This window comes from Neopelma chrysocephalum, unplaced genomic scaffold (genome assembly GCF_003984885.1).
Source record: "Neopelma chrysocephalum unplaced genomic scaffold, ASM398488v2 Primary Assembly neopelma1_60, whole genome shotgun sequence".
Classification (NCBI taxonomy): domain Eukaryota; kingdom Metazoa; phylum Chordata; class Aves; order Passeriformes; family Pipridae; genus Neopelma; species Neopelma chrysocephalum.
The window spans coordinates 11,876,177-11,897,290 of record NW_020897715.1 but is presented as its reverse complement, the minus strand read 5'-3'; the positions used below and the strand labels follow the sequence as shown (position 1 = coordinate 11,897,290).

Sequence of the window (21,114 nt, the reverse complement as noted above, 5' to 3'; positions counted from 1 at the left end):
AGATGTCACCCTCTTCATTTTTAAAAGCTCCATCTCCTCTCCTCACAAGCAGCGTTGATTGCCCAGTACTGGATGCAGAAGAAAACTAACAGTGTCAGGATCCATCCTTTCACTTGCACACTGCAAAACATATGTTCTAACATGACCAAATTATAATGAAAGGAAAACAGGATCAAAACAGTAATTTTAGAGGGGAGTTTGGCAGGATGCTGGCTTTATCCGATCAGCCCTCTTTATGGGATACAGTGCCTGAAGTCCCAGTTCTGCCTAATTAAAGAGAGCTCATCTACACCAGATTATGCCTGAGGTGAAACAGAAGAAGGACTTGGACATGAAAGTCCCAGCTTAATACCCAAGCAGTGGATGAGAAAAATTTGTTTTGCTACCACCTACCCTTAAGTAATATTGTTTAGCTGTATAAAATCCATTGCAGATGTGATTGCATGACAAACATTCCCTGCAGGCTAAGCTCACATCTCTGTGTGCTGTGCAGGTTTGTGCCATCTCTTTCCAGACTGCCAGAAGAGGAAACAGGAAAGGTAAGTGTTGAGCAGAAGGGAATCAATATCGGCAGGATCTGAATCTCCTGTGAATCTTATCTGACATGAGCTGTGGTAGCTTTTTCAAGGAATCTGTCCTGCTTCTACAAGGTGCTATGTATACATTATCCTGAAGCTGAATGAGTTCCTTTTTGGTCACCACTGTGAAAACAGGTGAGTTTTGTAAAAAATTTAAAGCTGTCAAGGCCAAATAGACATATCCTGCTTAGATGGTATGGGAATGAACTTGAGTTTCATCTGAAGTTTGCAGGTTGTGCCAGCCAGGAAAGTTCTGTTTACCATCAGGCAAGGCTATTTTCATGGCAGCATAGGATAACTCAGGTTGGGAAGGGTCCCCTGGAGGTGTTTAGTCCAGCATCCCGCTCCAAACAGGGACAGCCATGAGGTCAGATTAGGGCTTTATGCAGGCAGGTATTGAAAATCCCCCTGGATGCAGAGTACTTTAACAATACTCACTGTCAGGAGGGCATCCTTACTTGCAAAATGAATGATGGAGGATTAATTCCACCTGAGTGGCACATTTTAGACACTGCACATCAAATACTGGCTGTAGTGACAGCAACTGAGGTGTGAAAGCACAGCAAATACCATTTGGAAACAATCCTTTAAGCTGCAGGAGTGGAGGGGACTAGCAACCCAGCCAGAGATGGCAAGGTTAAGAGTGAGGAGCTTGGGAAGCAGAAGTAGTAGAGAAGGACAAATAGGCTAGATGAAGCTACCAGAGGTTTAGGAACTGGACAGGATGCTGAGATTGTGGATAGAAACCAAAGGAAGAAACACGAGCACAGACTAGAGACAGACATAAGGGAACAGGAGTGCACCAACACTCACTGGACAAACTTAGTACAGAGGAATAATGAGACTGATGGGCAAGGAGGTGAGGAAAATTAAGAGGGAACACTGACATTTATCCAAGTTATTTGAAATCTTTACCAAAGAGTTTGTGGACATACAGGACTGAAAAGAAGAAGTTGGTGTTGGAGATGAAGGCAAAGAAATAGGCTGGACTGGACCCAGAGGGAATGGACCAGGTTTAAGAACTACGGCCTCTCAGCTTTCTGCACATGGGGCACAAAGCCTGTGCTGGAGCTGGAGAACCAGGAGTTTGAGCAGTGAAACCTGCTGGCTCATTCTCTCATTTTGAGGTTCTCACAACCTGTTTCTCTGCCATGCTCCGGTGATACCATGTTGTCACACCCAAAGCCTGCAACTTGTCCAATCTTTAACTGGGGCAAATATATATCACACGCTTGATTTTGGGGTAGGAGGAAGGCGAAGAGTTTATGAGAGAGACATTGCACACTGTATTAAAGAAGTTGTACTATTAAAAAAAATCATGGCAAATATCACAACAAGATTGCTTATGCAATTTTAATCCAACCCTACCTCTGTGTGTGGTACAATCTATTCTAAATTAAATGATCCCACGAATTATTATCTTGCTCCACAAGACTTCTGCTGCAGAGCAAACACAAAAAAGTCATTAAGCCCTTACCCTAAAGAGATTCCAGTCTCAGGAAAATAAGGGGGCGTGAAGGGAACCACCCCAGGAAGAGGGTGGGGAGGGAGCACTGAGGAGAACGAGCTTCAACAGAGCAGCAACATTTCCAACTAGATTATGTTTGGACAAGAGAAGGTTTCAGGAACACCTTAGAGAAGCCTTCCTGTGCCTAAAGGGGCCTACAAGGAAGACAGAGGGAGACTTTTTACAAGGGCACATAGTGACAGGACAAGGGGGAATGGCTTTAAACTGAAAGAGGGTATGTTTAGATTAGATATTAGGAAGAAATTCTTTACAGTGAGGGTAGTGAAGCACTGAAACAGGTTGCCCAGAAAAGCTGTGGATATCTCATCTCTGAAAGTGCTCAAGGCCAGGTTGGAACTAGATGATCTTTAAGGTCCTTTTCAACCTAAACCACTCTATGATTATTTTTGAGTCTATGACTATTTTTTATAATCATGAGTCTATGATTATTTTTTTTCTGGAGTCAGAGTGATATTAAGAAATGAGATAAAAATAATTAAAGCAAGAAACAAGTTTCACAAGAGGGAATCCACTGACACAAAATGCAAAGCAAAAGGGAAGGTTTCAGCACTGGAAGATAAGATCTTAGAGGGAGGCAAGGCAATGTCTCTTTATTGATCAGTGGTTAGCTGCTACATTGAACAGATAACAGCACTAAAGGCTGTTGCTGTAGTGCCTTGTGGTCCCATCATCCTAGAGCTGATGTGAGTACCTTGCTGGCCACAATCCTTTGGGAACTACCCACAAACAAACTGCATTTAAAAATTGCTAAAGTGAAGTTAAAATGCCTCCATCTCTTTGCTAGCCCCACTGTGAGGAGTTGTGCTTACTGGCCATTCACACCCAGCCTGTGGCTCACACAGCCCTCACCAGTAAGAACAAGCATTACAGTGTGTGCTTTCCCCTGTGGTTTTAACCACACGACTGTGAGTGTGTTGGACTCTTTTCAAGCTCACAGCTAAAAATCCTCTGCTGGGCATGGGCAGGAGGGCTTCCCCCCTTCCTTGACTGCTCCAGGCACAGTTAGCAAATGCATTTCCCCAGAGATGAGCAGCAAAGTACGGATGACAGCAGAAGTTCAACTGTATGCATATAACATAAGCACGGTAAGTGTAGTCCATGTCACACCATTTTGGAGCTCCCAAGGGAACAAAGGGGCTGTAGAGCCCTTCATGGCTCATTTGGTCCAATAGCCTAGCAGCTATATCCTCCAGGGTGGACACGTGTGAATGTGTTGCCCATAGGGACTAGGCAGTGACTCATCACACTCATCCAGCGCCATCCACCGACCTCCCTTAGGGTCACAGTTAAAGTTAAAGGCATTGGTGCTGATTAGTCCCCATCAAATCCTGTATGGGTACTTCCACCATGCCCAGCCAGGCTAAAGATGTCACTCACACCCCTCACACCTGATGGGTATGAGTGTTCTATACAGCACTCCTCCATCCTACCACCCCTACCCACAGAGAGATTAGCTTGGATAGCTGCAGTCAGCAGAGATAGTCCAGGCAGCCAGAGTCCCAAGGCAGACTTCTTAAGATAAGTAAATTCTTAAAGATAAACCCTGCTCTCCACAGTACCTTCTCTTTTGCTTGCCCACCTACAAGTTAACCTGTAGCCACCCTAACCAGTGGGTACATAAAGGGGAACAGCACTTTTCCTCCTCCCTCCTGGGGCCACAACTCCTGCATGCACAGCCCTGCACCCGAGCACCCTGCACCCTCATGACAACCCACTGCATGCCCCACTTGCTGTGCCAGAGAAGGTGGCGGGCACAACCCCAGGAGAGAAAAGGCCCACCGGGATCACTTGTACCCCCGCAGAGCTCTTCCGGTGTCCACAGTCGGAGGAGAACTGTGCCTCAGAGACTTGATCTCAGATCTCAGGGGAAGCCACATCTCAGAGACAGGGGTTGCAGCCATGGTCTGGCCATGGTAGATGTGGCGTGCTGTCCCTACTGGCAGTGGTCCCTGGAGAAGGATACTTCCCAACATCACTCTCCAATTACCTGCACTCTTTCATTTCAGGTTTAAGGCAGTTTATTTAGAGATAGATAGATATATTATCTCCCCATTCTCAAAACCATCTCTGCTTTGATAATTTTTTTTCAACTAACTGGTTTTTAACTGACAACTTTCTATCGGCTGGGCGAGGCATCTCTCCCCGCTCCGCCGCAGCACCGGCGCCTTGGCTTCCCAGCTCCCGGCTTCCCAGCTCCCGCTTCGCCTCCAGCCCTTCGGCAAAGCACACCGCTGCTGCGCACCCTGGCTCCAAAATTCGCCCGGACCCGTTTCACCAGGTCCCTCTGGGCGAAGGGCAATCTCTGGGGGCAGCGCGGGGTCCCGGGGCAGGGGCGGGCGGGGAGGAGGTGGCCAGCCCGGTCCCGCCCCGCAGCTCCCCAACGGGAAGGCGGCAGGAGGGAACGGGTCGGGTCGGGAGTCAACGGGACCGGGACCGACTCCTGCTGGGCGGCGGCGGTGCCACGGCCCGACGGGCCGGGGGTAAGTCCTGACTGCTGCCTCCCCGCTCCCCTCCCGCCCGGTGCCGGAGGTCCCCTTTCCTGCAGCCCCTCCGCCTCCCTCTCGCCCCTCACTTCCCCCCCCCCGGTTTTCTCCAGCCTCCCTCGCCCCTGCCGGGCTTACGGCAGCCCGGGGTCGGGGGCAGGACGGGGAGCGGCGCCGCTGCCGCTGCCCCGCGGGTGCGGGAGCGGCGGGCGCGGAGCGGCACCCGCAGCTGGAGACGGACCCAAAGGCGTCTGGACCCTACGCTCGGACACCGGATCCTTCCCCGCACTCTGTATCCCGCGCTTGGACCCGCCATCCGGGCCAGGACCTGCACCTGGACCCCTCCGAGGCAGAGACCCTTTTCCTCCCTTTCCTCTCTCCCTCTGCGTCCCCACGGCTGCGACTCTTGTCCCCGTCTCAGCTTGCCACCCTGTTGCCTAGGGTGGTGGGTGTCCTGCTACCCCCGTATGCGGGTATCCAGGTACGCTGGCACTTGCCTGGTTTGGTAGCACCCTGGCCCGGTGAGGAGTGAGCAGGGCTGTAGGGTTGGGGGGCAGTTCAGGGATGGGCAGGGCTGGGGAGCTTGGTAGGGAAGACTGGCCTCCGGGTGAGAGTCGGAAATAGTGCTCAAGGATGTAAGGGGAAGACACGACAGATAACCCACAGACGAACTGTGTAATGTGGTGCCTTAAGCCTTCTGGTTATATTATGCATAATGTCTTGTTTATTCCCTCTTGTGGCTTTGCTTATCAGTCAGCTGTTAAATGTAGGGTTTTTCCCAGTGCTACAGAACTAGCCTTTCCTGGCCCCTGACAATACAGAATTCCCAGAGCGGGAGCTGTGTCAGTGCAAGGGATGCAACAAAATGAGTCCTTTTTGGGGTGCCTGCAGCTCAACTGTTTTATGAGCAAACAGTCCTGGACTCAGCTCATGCTACGAGAGATCCTTGTGATCCCGTGGAAGGCTTAACTTCTTTGTCAGGGGCAGGCAGAAGAAAGAGAAGGAGACGAGAGCACAAGCACTTTCAAACAAAACACATGCCATAAGAGGTATCCTGAGAATACCACAGGACAGAGGGAAGTTCAGTTTCCATCTCATTCAACCCTTGTCCTCTCCCAGCTAAAAAGCAGCAGAGGAGAGTGGCACCAGTTTCAAGGATGAGTATATCGCAAGGGACTGGAGCAATTTATACCTATTGCACAGCTACTCTTCCAGGAGTGTAGCTGTGTAGCAGCTATGCATCACAGATGCTGCTGTTCAAGGGGTGAGGTGAAACAGAGTAATATTTATACCACTGATATTGCAGTGTTTTGCCCTTGCCTTTCATACCTGTCACAATGATGATGAGTTCACCAACGGGAGCAGTAGCAAAGAAAAAAAAAATCAGATACAAGCAATTAAATGTCACAGAACAACCTTGGGACAGCAGCCTTCATATTTCTGGAAAAATTCATTCTCCTAAATCAAGAAAGGGTAGGTTCCTGAGCACAATCTTGAATCTATTGTAAGAAAAAGAAATGCAGAATACCCTGCAAGCATCCTTCCATTATTTCATCCCAAACTTCAAGTAGGTTTGCTTTTCAGCACAGGAAGCACATCTTCTGGCCGGGCACAGAAAACACAGAGCACGGTATGCATGAAATGGGAGCATCACTGACAGTCAAGCTTTGGCAAGGTAGGCAGGGTCTGGGACAGAAACAAGCTGCAGGAAAAGAGAAATTCTGGAGATTGTGCTGCTGGACACTTAGGGATCAAGAGGCTATGTGAGCATTGCAGGTGCAGCCTCTCTGCCAGGATGCCGAGCACTCAAGTGTGTGAAGTTATTGAAGACATTTTTTTAATGAGGGAAGGGAGAGGATACTTCCCAGAAAAAAAGATACAAGGTCCAAGCTTCTGGCTAAACCCCTAGTTTGGGTAACTGCATTGGGTCTTCCTCAGCATTTCAAACTGTTGCCTTTCAGACTGCACTCTTGCCCAGCTGACTTGTGCTGTGACTTTGGTGCATCTTAAAACAGTTGCCACATCCCATACAGCTGTGTTGGTTGGTAAGAAGCACCTTTCAGGTGCACCCAGGAGGTGAAATCATGCATTCTTCTCAGTGAAAAACAGAACAGGCCAAGCAAGTCTTGAAGCAAAGCTCTGCCTATATATGAGCAGAAAAAGATCCTCTATGATTGGCTTGAAGTAACATTCAAAAAGGAAGTATGAAACTCATACACCACCCACAGAAGGTACTGTTCTCCACAATTATTGTAGAGCTCTGACTTTCGGTCATCTCTCTCTTTTCTCTTTGCAGCGGCATCCCCATGGCCCTCTTCACAAGAGCCAGCAGTCATCCTAACACCACTGACCCCATTCCCTGTGGGGCAAACAACACTACAGAGCCTGACGTGCCACATTCACATGCCTACTATGCCCTCTGCTACTGCATCTTGATTTTGGCCATCATCTTTGGGAATGTGCTAGTTTGCTTAGCTGTGCTGAGGGAACGCACCTTGCAAACCACAACAAACTACCTTGTAGTGAGCCTGGCAGTGGCAGATTTGCTGGTGGCTACTTTGGTGATGCCATGGATGGTGTACCTAGAGGTGAGTGCATCTTGGGAAAGATCAGCAGAATTTAACCACACCACTGCATGCATGATCATGTTCCTAAAAAAGTCAGTGGCAAAATTTAGACTAACCTGTGTGGAGCAGTTCTGGAGCTGGCCTGCAGGATGTGTACAGCTTGAGTGTGTTACATCAAGTGATTAAAAAAAAAGGAATAAGTGCGTGTGTGTGTGTGAAGCCATCCCATTAGACTCTGCAATTTGATTGCAACTAAAAAATATTGTTAAAAGTAAAATTTTATTAAAAGTCTAATTTTATTTCAGACTGGAATAGTCTATCAGCTCAAGGGCATTAGAATCTTTAATGAAATCACATTATGCTTTGCATTAGAAAAGATTTGGCACTTGCTCTTGCTGTGGACAGGGTGGGACTGAGGCACATCTGCAGAGCAGCCTCTGCCCCCATGCAGTGCTGTGGTCACGATTTGTGAGCACAGCAGTAGGTCTGTTCCCTAGTTGTGTTTGTAGACCCATTTAAGACTAATTTCCATCTGTGGAGCTTGGATAATCAAAGTAGCTGATATAAGAGTCATCCAAACAACAGGGAAAGAACCCATACACATCCTCAACTACCACTCCTGGCACTGTGCAGTGTCTCCTAGAGAACTGGGCTGTAGGACTCCAGTAAGACTAAGATTTAAAAAACAGTCCAAGAAGTGTCAAAGTTGTTTCAATATTTGCTGCTGTTTGTGGATCAGCGATGCTAGTGATGAAGCAGAAATGGCATCATGTTTCAATACACTATGAGCCTGGAAATTGCCAAAAAAAAAAATCATTGAATCCCCAAAACCATGTACAATATCTATTCACCTACTGAACGTTTGCCAAACTAGACATTTGAGAACTGGCCATTATTTATGGAGAAGCTAAAGGTGGATGAATGCCTCTTGTGAACATTGTACTTTACACTCCATTTTTAGAGTCATCTCTGGCCATGAAATATGTTATTTTGTCAGTCATGCAGATTAGAACTGTCTCTTTCTGAGAAGTCTTTTGGGAAGGCTGTGACAAAGCAGCAATAGAAATATTTTATAGCCTCAAAATCCTCATCTCCACCTAATGAAGTTTCTAGCATAAAAATGCTGTTCAGCAATCTTCTGGGGTCAACAGGTAGGTCTAATATACCAACGCTGCTGCCCCGGTTCTTTACTGATCTCTGATGCTGTGGCTGCCACGGCTGCTAAAGCTCACCAAGGTTTCTAAGACAGTGGCATTTGGGTATCCTGCCGGCTGAAGTTTGATGGTATTAGACACCATCATGGCTTACAGTCATTGTATAAGTGCAGGAGGACATGCAGCAGCATGGCTGGGAACATCCTTCTTACTCTTCTCGCAACATCCAGTTCTACCTCCAAAGGGGAAAAAAGTTTCAGAAGATGGTTGTCACTGAGATCCAGTCTGTTCAGAGCATGAGAGTGATACTGTCTCCTCATCTGTGTCTCTCACACCTGAGTAGGAAGACCTACAACTGCTCTTTGAGCTCAAGGACTGGACTACTGTCAATGGGGGGACAGACAGCTGAGTTACTGCAGCTCAGCAGTTCACCACTTGTCAGCAGTCCTGACCTCGTGCATGCTCTTCATTTCTCCCACTGTGCAAAACCATGAGCAGCCATTTCACAGCTGCTGGAGCTAAGAGCACCCCCAAGAAGAAGCTCTCCTAAACACAAAACCCTTCAGTGAGCATGCTTAGAGGCACTGCTCCTTATGTGCCAGTCATCACCTGATGCAACTTGGTTGTCTACTTTCCCATCCGTGTGCTCCTCATCGTGGCATCATCATTCATATCTGAATTGCAGAGATTCTTTTGTTTATTTTAAGAATTCAGGAAAGTGATGGATTGGCATAAGTTTTAAAAAAGATATCATTGTGCATTCATAAGCTGGAAACCTTCCTATAGAGTTGGGAAGGTAAAAATAATAACACCACAATTTTGTAGATAAAGCAGACTGGTCATCAAGAAAGATGAGGTGAGAATCTGACCTGAATAGTCTATATGGAGCTTTAGCATTTGACAGAGCCAGGATTTCATCTGGACACTGTTCCCACTTCTGCTGCACAGTCACTGAGTGGTAATGAGATTGTATCAGCTCATCTCTCTGTGGTTTGCTCTCATCAGCTGTAAGAGAATAATATTTGACTATCTACCTCACCCAGGCAGATGTGAGGATTCATTCAGTTAATACCTGGGATGTCCTTTGAGATTCCTGGACAAAAGGCCCAGAGGGATAAAGAACAGGTACCCTGCTAGCACATGAAAACCAGAAATGCACACTAGCAAGTTCTAGCTGCTGTAGCAAAGATGAGTGGAACAGAGCAATAAAAGGAAGAGCAGAAATAGAATTTTAAAAATTATGAGCTGGGCCTATAATATAAAGGCTCTTCTTCATTGTTAAATTCTGAAATAAATTCTGGGTTCACATACCCCGTGGGTAAATATTAACTACTTCACTGACTTCAGCAGAGCTACTCCCCATTTTAGAAGCTATGGCTGGTGGAAGTCAGGATGGGTTTTAAGCCCAAACATTTTGATCTGTTGAGCATCCTCTCAACACAAACTAGCCTAGTATGCAGATGGTGATATCTGAATGCATCATCCTGAGAGGGCTCACTTCAGAGCCATTCCCACCAGCACCTTCTTCAGTTTTAACAGTTCACATTCTTGGGTTTAGCATTTTAATGTGCTCAAGACCTTGGAAACTCCCTCAGTTAAGTGTTTGCACATCTGCTGGTCTAGCAGCAGCTGGCTTTGGTGCAAACACCTGTCACTGACTCTTGGTGAAATATTCTTTAGACTCCACAGATCCCATAGAAACTGCATTGCTTTTTGCCTCAGATTGCAGAAACATCCCTTACTGCAAAGGCTTCCTGCATTTATTTTTTTAAATATATATTTTGAGGTGGTCAAGCAAATCTCACTGAGACTAAAGTAAAACTAAAGTAAAACCAGTGGGGGGGTTTCTTTGGAAGCTGAACCCACCTGTTAAAATCCCTAATTTCAGAGGGACAGTCTTCAGTTTCCCTGTCTTGTAGCTCACCTAACTGTGCAGAAAAGCTCAATGGGTTTGGTTTGGCTTTTTCTCCTTCACTTACTTTTTTTTTAGAAGTAAACAAAGGAGCCCCACCAGGATCAGAGAACTGGAGAGGAAAGCACAGTTCCTTTCTTCCTTCTGCAAGCCAATTCCCATTTCTCTCCCTGCCTTCATTCGGGGTCAGAAGGTCTAAAGGAGGACTGCCTGGTTCAATACCTGACTTCTGAAATGTAGCAGCTGGGTCCAGCAGAGAACGCCCTAAAGACACAGTTCACGCCAGCAAGTTTCTGTGCCCCTGTGTGGGAATGCTGCTACTATCAAAGCCATTTAAATTTCTGAGGATTATTTCTTAAACAACTCTCACGGAGTGAATTCTGTATTTATACAAGTCCTTCTCTCTGCAGGGACCTGCATCCTGTCTAGGCATCAACACTTGCTGCAGGGTTGATCCACTACCTTAGAAGCCAAGCCTACTTGTGGCACCCTCTCCAGCCTGATCTGGGATGGGTATTTTTGAGTGGGTCTTAAAATCCTCCAAGAATGGATCCTGCACAGACTTACTAAGCAACTGCCTCCACTGTCTCACTGTCCTTCTGGTCAGCAAAGTTACCTTCATGACCAGTTTGCACCTTTCTTTCAGCTCATTCCTGTTGCCTCTTGTCCTCCCATCACACACTGCTGTGAAAAACCTGGCTGCATCTTCTTAGTAACCTGCCTACAACATTCTAAATAACCTCCAGCTAGGCACTAGAGTGCTGTTAGCCTCCCACCCCTCCAAACCCTCTCTTTTCCAGGCTGAAAAAGTCCTGTTCCCTTAGGTAGTCCTCACAGGACAAGTGCTGCTCCAGCCTCTAAGGACTGTTTTGGTGGACTTCACTGGACTCACTCCTGTTAATCAATGTTTTTCCTCTACTAGGGCCTCAAAACCAGATGCAGTATTCCAGATGTTGTCTAAATGTAAGCAGAGAGACCAGGAACTAGTGCCAGTTTCTGATAGCTTCCCAGGATCCAGCTGAAACAGCAGAATCTATGGGGTTGCAGGCTAAAATCCAGGCTCTCTCCTGAGCATGGATTTTTCTCCCTCTTTCTCTCCTACCCCCTTCCCCACTCAGCCCAGTGCTGGGTTTCTTTGCAGGTGGATGCCAGGCTGCCTCCTTGTTCATCTCCTACAAGGGCCACAGGGCACTTGGAGGATATAATTTTCAACCGAAATGTAATGTCAAGAATTTAATGGCTGGTCCAAAAAACACTTTTCTCCGTCAGAAAGATTGGCTGCAGCTGAGTTTTCACAAATTTCACAGTTCCGATTAAAAATTCAAAACAACAAGAACAACAGCTCAACGTGGTAGCAAACCCAAGACCCTTTATCTGAATAGCCTATGAGTTCTCACTCAGATCTAATAATCAAAATTTAACTGAGATAAGAATCCAAATAAGGTTTTAGAGAAGCCTCGGTCTCAGGTCCCTGTTTCATACATAAATGCATAAAATTTGCAGTGCTTTTCCAGCTCACTGCCTGCGAAAGCACTCCATCAGCTGAGAAACACTTTCAGCCCTTAGATTTTCTCAGATAACCCTTAATCAAGGGATATATACAGTGATATCAAATTTAAATCAATTTATTATGCTGGGCCTTGAGGGAAGGAATAGCTCCTGTTTTTTCACCCTGCCGCCCTCTGCAAGAGCAAATAAAGGAGTGAAATTAAGGTGAGGCTTATTTGCCATGACCTACTGTTGTGTTATATTGAACACAACATGGGTGCCTCAGTTTCCTTCTGCACATCACTGTGGACATGAATTTATCTAGCTGTTGAGATACATGTAAGGAGGTGCTCTCCTCCAGGTAACTTATCAGGACTTGGTGCAGAACAAGGCTGACAGTTTTGTGGTTGCTGGTGCAGGTGACCGGAGGAGTCTGGACATTCAGCCGTATCTGTTGCGATATCTTTGTCACCATGGATGTAATGATGTGCACAGCCAGCATTTTAAACCTCTGTGCTATCAGCATCGACAGGTGAGAGACGACAACATCCAGGGGGATAGTCTGGATATGGGGGTCGACCCTGTACCCCAGTGTGGTAAGGACAAGGAAGTGGGGTGTGAACAGACAGCAATGGTGTCTTCAGGACCACAAACCTCCCTGCAAGTCTGTTCCTGCCACTACTGCTAATAATGTGGGTCTGCCCACCATGAGCTAGAACAGTCTGCACTGGAGGGCAGAGAGACACAAGCAACAAGACATCCCCAGTAGGTAGTCAACCACATCCTTATGCTTTTTGAAGGCAGGAACATCTAATTCCCATTGAGTCTCAAAGAGAGTTTCTCCTTCTGGAGATCTCACTCGTGAAGTTTTAATAAAGAAAATCCTGGCATACACATAGGGAGAGGTGAAGATTATTGCTCTGTAATCTTCAGCTTTGCTCTTGTTTTCTGCATATTAAGACTGAGCCTATTTTAAGCAATGCCGAGGGTTGGAGCCAAGACCTTGGCACATGTGGTGCTGTTAGGACCAAGGAGTGGGAGAAGGAAAAAATCATGCTGTACCTTTGTAATATGTGGTTCAAGGCTAATAATGCAAGGCAGCTCTCAATGCTGGGTTGGTCCAGTGTTCTTTCATGGACATCTTTATCACCATTTCATTTTGGCTCTATCTGCAAGGAACAGCCCCTAGGCTATCCTAAAGGTGAGACTCCTGGGCCTTCCAAATTGTAGCCTTGCTGAGCTGCACCCTCTGGGGCACCCCAGCAGCTGAAGGTCCTGGACACCTGCCCGTGGGCAACCCACTGTCTATCAGTCAGGCTGACACCAGACAAGGCAGCTGAGACAAAGAGTTTAGTAGGTTGTGGTTTCTCCAGAGAGTGTTCTTTCCCAGCAGTGCACGTATAACTTTATGGGCTTGAGGGTTGTGGGTTTCTTGGGGTTTCTAGATCCATCTGGTATCCCAAACCTTGTAGCTTCACATGCTGTCAGTTCTGCAGAGAGTTTTTCTGCAGTGCTGCCAACTAACTCTGTTTTCCTCTATTCCTCCCCGCAATGCCCCACTTACCATTTCTGCAAATTGCTAATCCCATCACCTGATCTTCTGTTCTTTCCTCTTCCTTTTCTTCACCACTTTCACCATCATGTTCCCTATGTTGCTTTCATTTCTCCTCATAAAAACCTACTCCTTTTCCACCCTCCATTCTTACCCCTCCTCTTCCTGGAGCTGGTTTGGTCTGCAGATACACCGCAGTGGTGAAACCAGTTCAATACCAGTACAGCACTGGGCAGAGCTCATGCAGGAGGGTGTCTCTCATGATCGTGATAGTCTGGATGCTGGCATTTGCAGTGTCATGTCCTCTCCTCTTTGGCTTCAATACTACAGGTAGGTGATGTCCTGGACAACAGCATGCAGGGAGGGGTTGGAAACTGTGCATGGCCAGGTCATATAATAGGGGTCCTGCAGACTTGCCAAGTTACAGGAAATTTTAAGGAACTGTAAGTACACTATGAAGGGTAGAAAAGCCTCCATGTGCTCTTGCCCTATACTTGCCATTTGCTCAGACAGACACTGACTATTGCTCTGAGGGCAGACCTACCTGCTCTACTGCCAAATCAATGCCCATCAAGGTGTCCAGGTCTACAGATTCCCATCAAACAATCACTTTGAGCACACAGAGCAAATCTCCAAACATGCAGTACATACAACACACACCTTGCTGATATCAACAGGTCCAAACACACAATTTGATACAGGACACATCTCTAAACAGCAAGGATTGCATATTAGCACTGCTTGTGAGAAACCTCCTTCCCATCCAACTGGCCATCTGCTTCCTCAACTAATCCCTTGAGGAGAGCAAACAATTTAGCCTCCACCTTGGAAACAGGTTGGTCTTTTTCCTTTCCCTCAGATAGGGCTAGAACCTGTTCTCCCTGGAGGCAGAGGAGCAGCAGAACCTTCCTTCCCACTGAGCCACGGGCAGAAGTCCTCTGCTCCCCATCCATCCTCTGCAATGCTTGAGGCAAGAAGGGGATGGGAGTGGGAAATGCTGCTAGTCCAGACAGGTGGGGGTGAAGGCACATCTCTGCTTCTAAACAGCTCAGAGGCTGTCAAAGAAATAGGAGAAAGGATAAAAGGAGATAGGATCCTAGGAGAAAGGATGGGAATAGACATGAGAAAAGAAAACAGAGTTGTTGGCCAGAAAAGCAGGCAGATGCATGCTGGCTAATAATGCTAGATGGCCCTACGTAGAGTTAATTTTAAGTATCAGGTGAGTGGGTAAGCCACAGCATAATCTGCAGTCCTTAGACTGCCTTTGTCCCACCTTTTGACTCGCTTTGCCAACACATCAGAGCTTCGTTGTACTAAACTGAAGCAGCTCAGCCACTCCTCTCTCCCTCTCTCTCTCTCTTCTCCTCCCCAGGGGATCCTAGTGTCTGTTCCATATCCAACCCTAGTTTCATCATCTACTCCTCTTTGGTGTCCTTCTACCTCCCCTTCATGGTGACCCTGCTGCTCTATGTCCGGATTTATCTCGTGCTAAGACAAAGGCAAAAGAAGAGAACCCTCACCCGGCAGGGCAGCCACAGCACCAGCACCAAACCGTGCCATGCACACCAAGTAAGATCCACATGAACGCAGTAGGTGCATTCCCTGTCTTTTTTGACAGCTCCATCTCTTCTTCTCAAAGGGTCAAAACACAGAACAGAAAGCATAAGGGCATGACATGTTTTCATCCCATACCTTGCTCATACACCATGATATTTGAGATGCAGAAGCTGCAGTTAAATCCATTTCAGCCCTCTAGAAAGAGGGTACTCCTTGTGTATCTCTGCCCTCTAGAACTGGCAACTAGAAAAGAGCATAGCCTACTTCAATATTTCTTCAGAGCAGGGCTTTCTCAGCCATGCATAAGTCTGGCTAATTTCTTCATTTATTGATTTTAATGTCTTCAGTTATTGATTTTCGCTCTATGAAGCTTCATTTTCAGGACTTCACAGGCTTTAACCTACATTATTAAAACAGAAAACCCTCTTCATCTGACAGACCTAAGAGGTCAAGATGCTCACGGTGCATGGAGCATTTGTTCCACTGACCTTTCTAGATGAAATATCTGCAACCATGGGAACCAGCACAACAGTTTGAAAGGAATTGCCTGGTCACACATATCCACTCCTTTTACCCATTTTTGCACAGTGGAGTTACATTAAAAGGGTGGGGATATTGAGGGGAGCAGGGCCAACACAAAAATACAGATGAAAGATTAGCAAGCAGGTGTTTCTGCTCTTATTGCTTTTATGTTTCTCCTTGGTGGGATGGAGGCAGAGAGTTCTCAAGTGCTGGTTCACCCCTCAGGTCAGTCCAGAGGAGATAGTGCAAACCTAAGAGACAAGTGGGGCTAAGGATGACTCCTACAACTTTCTTTATCATCCTTTGTCCCATTGAACAGTTTAGATGGTTTCCAGTTCCTCTGTGGCATCCTCTTTTGCAGGAACACATGGAGAGAAAAGCTTTGCCAAACAGATGCCAAGGCACCTTTCCCCCCTGTCTCCCACTCAAATGCACAGGCCAGGAGATGTCTACCAAAAGGAAGTTGCTGACTGTCTTCAGCCTGCAGCGGTACCGGAGCTTCTGCCATGAGGCATCCCTCACCAAGACACCAGGGACTACACAAAACAGCAGGCAGGAAGAGAGGAGAAAGTGTACAAAACCAGGAGTGGAGGTACAGAGGCTCAGCAATGGCAAAATCATCAGCTCTTTGAAGCTGGCACAGCAGCAGCCTCGACTGATCCAGCTCCGGGAGAGAAAGGCTACACAGATGCTAGCGATTGTCTTGGGTGAGTGAGAGCCACTCTGTCTAGTGGCATGCAAGGGGTGATGGTTTGGGACTTCCCGGAGCACAGAAGCTCCTAATATAGTACTGAGATTTAAAAAAATGCAAGCCAGGCCCTGGCTTCAGCTGTCACTGCTCCACAAACTCCGGAGAGACAGTGGTGGGACATCTAGGGATCTAGAGCACTGCTCCCAGTTGTTGAAAGCCAAGTGTGTTAGTGTATTATTTGCCATGTTTTGTTAGCCTTGTGTTTTAAATCAGTGGCCAACAAGCTCTGCTAGAGGGAGCAACAGCCAACACCTTTGCTTTTCCTTTTCCTTTATTTTGCAATTATGAAGCTGGAACAATCCTAAGTTTCCATACATGCAGAAGCTCTTGGGCTCAATTCCAGGAGTGGAAACGGAGGCAAGGAGCTGCAGAGGAACCAGTTCATACAACTGGATAGAGAAGCCAGCAGGCTGGTGCCTCAGTCACCTGCTGTGGTCACCAGACTCACTGTTTCCCCTCATTAACTCAGTAGTAGCAGGGAAATAACTCAGCCCTAATTGTAACTGATTAAAGCAGCTGAGGCATCATTCTTTCCCTCAAAGTGGTGGCCACTTGCTTTTGTCTGTCACCAGGCTGCTTCTGAAGCCCCATCCATCCACTCACAGAGCTGGTCCCAAGGAGCCCAAGCTTTTGCCAAGTCCCTCTGTGTCAGGAATAAATGTTGCCTTCAGTGTTTGTGAAATACAGACACATGTATGGAAATAATAAGGGGATGGAGGGAGAGGGCACAAGTGCAGGCCCTTTTCCAAGTAGTTACTCCCCTGAACTCATGATTGTTTTCTTCCTCTCTCTAAACCCAGGCACATTCATAGTTTGCTGGCTGCCCTTCTTTCTGATTCACATCCTCAATGCCCACTGCCCATCCTGCCACGTGCCTCCAAGGCTTTACAGTGCCAGCACTTGGCTTGGCTACGTCAACAGTGCCCTCAACCCTATCATCTACACAACCTTCAACACTGACTTCCGCAAAGCCTTCCTCAAGATCCTGTGCTGCTGACTGCAGGGCCGGCACCGGGCTGCACGGGTTTGCAGCAGACTCCTGGGCCAGGGACAAGGCACAGCACCCTTCCCTCCCTCTGCTTTAACCACAGTGGAGGGGGATGTGCTCCCCTCGGCTGTGAGCAATGGTGGTCAGTGTGACATGGTCATTTTTGACATCCAGGCACCTTCTGCACCAGAGTGAAGAGCAGGAATATGCCCCACCTTCGCGGCTGGATTCCCACACCAACCTCGGCGCTCCTGCTTAAGGGAGTACAAGTTCTTCCCATTTCTGGGGAGGGAGGAAGGGGAAGAAGAAAAAGTAGTAAGCCAGCGAGTCCCTCAGCAGGGACAGTGGTGCTGAAAGGCAGACCTGGGTGTGCAGCAGTAGATCAGCCACAACAGTGCACTGCTCCTGGGAGCTGCCAGGCTCACAGAGCACGCAGGACCCAAATGCAGATGGCATCTCTCATCTCTGTTGCCTACGTGCTGAAAACACATTTGTCCTCCCACAGCTGGAGCCTCAACCTGCAAAAAGCACCCAGCTCATGCATAGCAGTCCTAGTAAGAGGGCAGAACATGACCTCTTTGATAAGGATCCTGATCCCTTTGATCAGGAGCCAAGAGCAAAATCTGGACAAGGAAATTTGGAAAAGGAGCATTGATGGAGAATTGACAACTTTCCTGTTGTTTCAGTCAAAAGGTTTGCATGTAAAATTGGGTCAAAGTGCTTGAGAAAATCACCCTGGTTGCAAATGAAATCTTCCCTTGTGCTGCCAGCTTGTATTTTATTGCTCCTTGAAAGATAGAGAGGTGGCTGCCATCCCACTGGTAGGTCAGATCGCCTGAGAAGTACAACATTATCCAACTGTCCCCTCTCTTCCTGACACAAGGACCAGATAGATTGGCTGCTACTTAACTACAACACACCCCAGTGATCTACTGGGGCTACTAAGTGAACAAGGCCTATCATAGCTCCCATCATGCCTGCAGTAGATTCAAACCTGTTTTTTCAGCTGGGGTGGGTTGCATGCACCTCATCTCAAAACTTGCTCATGGTCTCTTTGGAACCAATCTTCACTTGTGCTCCTCTCCTCAACAGGAGCATTGCTAGATTAAGGGTTTGTAGCACCTGACCGCTGAAATAAATCCGGTTACAGCCCACACCTAGGGGAGAGCTGTATCATAACATTCCTCCCAGTAAGAACAGACATGTGCCTTGATATCAGCCCAAGGACTCTCCCTGGCTCCCCTTGCTAATGTTCTTGTCATCACATATGGCATCTGTATATGCCAGCATCCAGGAGCTGGACAAATACAGCCCTGCCATGGTCTCCTTTCCGAACAGCATTTTACAAAGCCATCTCCAGTAGTTCCTAGATGAAAACACCAGACAAGCCCTGACATACCATGTAAGCTGGTCTCATGTCAGGGCACTTTAATGTTCTTCTCCCTGTATAGGCAAACCTGACGTGGGACAGATAGCCTCAACACACTTCTCTCATTTTCCCCCATTGCTCTACTGGATCAAGGCTTCAGCTCTCACTCCCAAGACTAGGCTTAGCTGTGCTGTTAGCCATGCTCCTTTGACAGCTTTGGGCACAACTCTGTGCTGTCCCTGCCTGTGTCAATGCCACAGCTTCTCCATCTGGGAAGGGCTTCCTCTATTTCTTAATATAGAGCCAAAGCCATTGTCCTCTCCCTCTGGAGCACATAGCAGAGCTCTAGCTGTTGCTTTGGTTTGTCTGGCTTTTGGCAGGAGGATCTTGTGGACAGCATGTGTCATTTGCGTGGGGAGGTGCCCTCCATACTGCATTGTAACTGTGTTAATCCAATAAAACACAAGTGTTGTTGGAAGTGTTGGTACCTTTGTGGTGAACATACCCCCTTCCATAAGCCTTTTCTCACCTGTAGCCCTCATAACACTTTCCTTGTAAAAAATTATCATCCACCTGGACACCCACGAGAGGTCTTTATTACTACTTGCAGATTAGTTGCAACTAGGAAAGAAATCAAGGACTGCTGTAAGCACTTCCAGCAGATGAATTCTGAAAACGAGTTCAATTACTTTGCCAGCTATGCCAGGCAGGCATGCAGTAGTGCTACTCCATCTGCTCAAAGACGCCGGACAGCAGGGGAGGCACTCAGCACACAGGATGTTGGAGGTATCAGCTGAATGAATCAACCCGTGGACAGATTGCCGCTCAAGTAATTCTCATTTGGGCGCTTCATAACAGAGATCACCAGAGACTAGTTTCAGGTGCTTTACACATACAGTTGTCAGAAAGGAGGAAACAAGAAGAAAGATCTTTTAAAGGGTGAGTAGGTCCATTTCAAGCTCTGGCCTAGCATCTCTCAGAGGTCGTGTTTAGTTTTATTTTTCTTGAATTTGAACCTGTTCTTCAAGCAGTCATCCCCAAGGTGATTCCAAATAGAGGTAAGAACAGGAGGTATGGCAGAAAACTAAGCAGTATTTTTGTATCCACACAGCTATAAAGAAAGGGGAAAGTTCCATATCTAAACATTATGGTCCTTCCTTTAATAATTATGATTTGAACTTTCAGATCACAAAACTGACTGCAACCTCTTGAACTATAACCTGCCATGGACCAAAAAAAAAAGGCACAACAAACCCCTCTACACGATTAAAAAAAACTCAACTCCAAACCAAAACAATCTCTCTCCTGCTCCCTCAAGTCTGCTATAGGTGACCCCACAGAAAAGTCCAAGGAATCAAAGCATTCAAAGGTGCAACCAGCTGATGCCCCTTTGCCCTCTCCAGCAAGCCAGAGGAACTGCTGAGGACCCCCCCAAGACCTGTGTTTCACACATCTCCATTCATTATTTACAGTAGAACAATCTGCATTTTCCTCTTCCTCAGTGCCTCCTCCTAACCTTAACTTTCTACAACATTTTCCTCTTTGCTGCTTTGTTTCCCCTGGCTCCATGACTGGCTGGAAGAGGAGAGGTGAGCCATGACTCTGTGCTCTGCTGGAGAACCACAGGCGTTCTCTTGGGTTTCATTTACATGCTGATAATCACATTAGAAGAGCCTTTGGGGAATGCAGAAACCTCCTCCCCTGCAGAGGGGAAGAGGGAGCTCAGAGACAGCCGCAGGCTATAAATAATTCCCAATGTCAGGAGACCTGCTCTGACAGCACAGCTGGGCAGATGTGCAGGTGTAGCAAGGAGTCCTACAGCGTCTGCTCACCTTCACTTCACCAGGCAGCTGAAACAGGATACCTCAGGTCCCCTGTGCTGGATGCTATTTGTAAACAAGCCAGCAGACAGAATAGCCAGGAAGCATCTCTACTGTAGCTAAGGAGAGTTAAGACCCTTTGGAGATGAAGGAGATCTGGCAAAATCCACCGGGAAGAGCAGCTCCCCCCGCAAGGTACAAGGCAACCATCCAAGTACTGCCTGTCTAGACGCATTTACAGCACGCCTGAGAAATGGACTGAAAAACACCATTTATCCCTTGCATCCACCTTCTCCAAGCAGAGTGTCCCAGTCCACAGAGCTATAGGCTCTGACTGAGCTGCAGGAGCACAGACAAAGGAGTCATTGAGCCCATATATCCCCACAGGTTTCTTCTCCACACGCACCAGGGGCTCCCCAGGGGTACATCTGTGATAGGTGTGCCACACCTTGCACATGTTAAACCTCAGATCTAGCAGCAAAACCACCAGTTACCCAAGTTACTAAAACCTTAAATGGTACCAGGTACCAAACTGAAGCCATCCAGAGCTAAAAACAACAGCTCTTATGTTGAGTTTTGTATTGTAAAAATGTAAACAGAAAAGAAATCATAAAACACTCTACCTTGTCAGAGGCAGCAGCAGGCACTGGATCATGCAGGAGTCTTTAAGCAGGAAAGAACAAAGGCCCATAGGGCAGACAAGAGAAAGCTGACTACTGGGAAGACAAGGAAATTATAGAGGAGGTGGGTTTCACCTGCTAGCACAGCCCAATGCTCTGCAGGTGACACTGCTCAATTACTATGCTCCAGTGTACCTTCCAGCAGCTGTTGAACATGTTGTTTCA

At 47.2% G+C, this 21,114-nt stretch overlaps 1 protein-coding gene across 1 annotated transcript; it reads left to right on the top strand.

Annotated features, from left to right (window-relative positions):
- Positions 1–644: 644 nt before the first annotated feature.
- On the top strand, positions 645–18,912 carry DRD3 (dopamine receptor D3). The gene is made up of 7 exons (XM_027681196.1): positions 645–713; positions 6,886–7,177; positions 12,130–12,242; positions 13,450–13,592; positions 14,635–14,831; positions 15,703–16,048; positions 16,893–18,912. Exons 2-7 carry the CDS (start codon positions 6,896–6,898, stop codon positions 17,087–17,089), a joined length of 1,278 nt encoding a protein of 425 aa, XP_027536997.1. The 5' UTR covers positions 645–713; positions 6,886–6,895; the 3' UTR covers positions 17,090–18,912.
- The last annotated feature ends 2,202 nt before the right edge of the window (positions 18,913–21,114 follow it).

Bases quoted from the DNA above. Each gene is read 5' to 3' on its own strand.
- DRD3 (XM_027681196.1), top strand. From the start codon at position 6,896: ATGGCCCTCTTCACAAGAGCCAGCAGTCATCCTAACACCACTGACCCC. The intron at 14,832-15,702 runs GTAAGATCCACA...CCTCTTTTGCAG, and splicing joins AACCGTGCCATGCACACCAA to GAACACATGGAGAGAAAAGC. The intron at 16,049-16,892 runs GTGAGTGAGAGC...CTCTAAACCCAG, and splicing joins GATGCTAGCGATTGTCTTGG to GCACATTCATAGTTTGCTGG.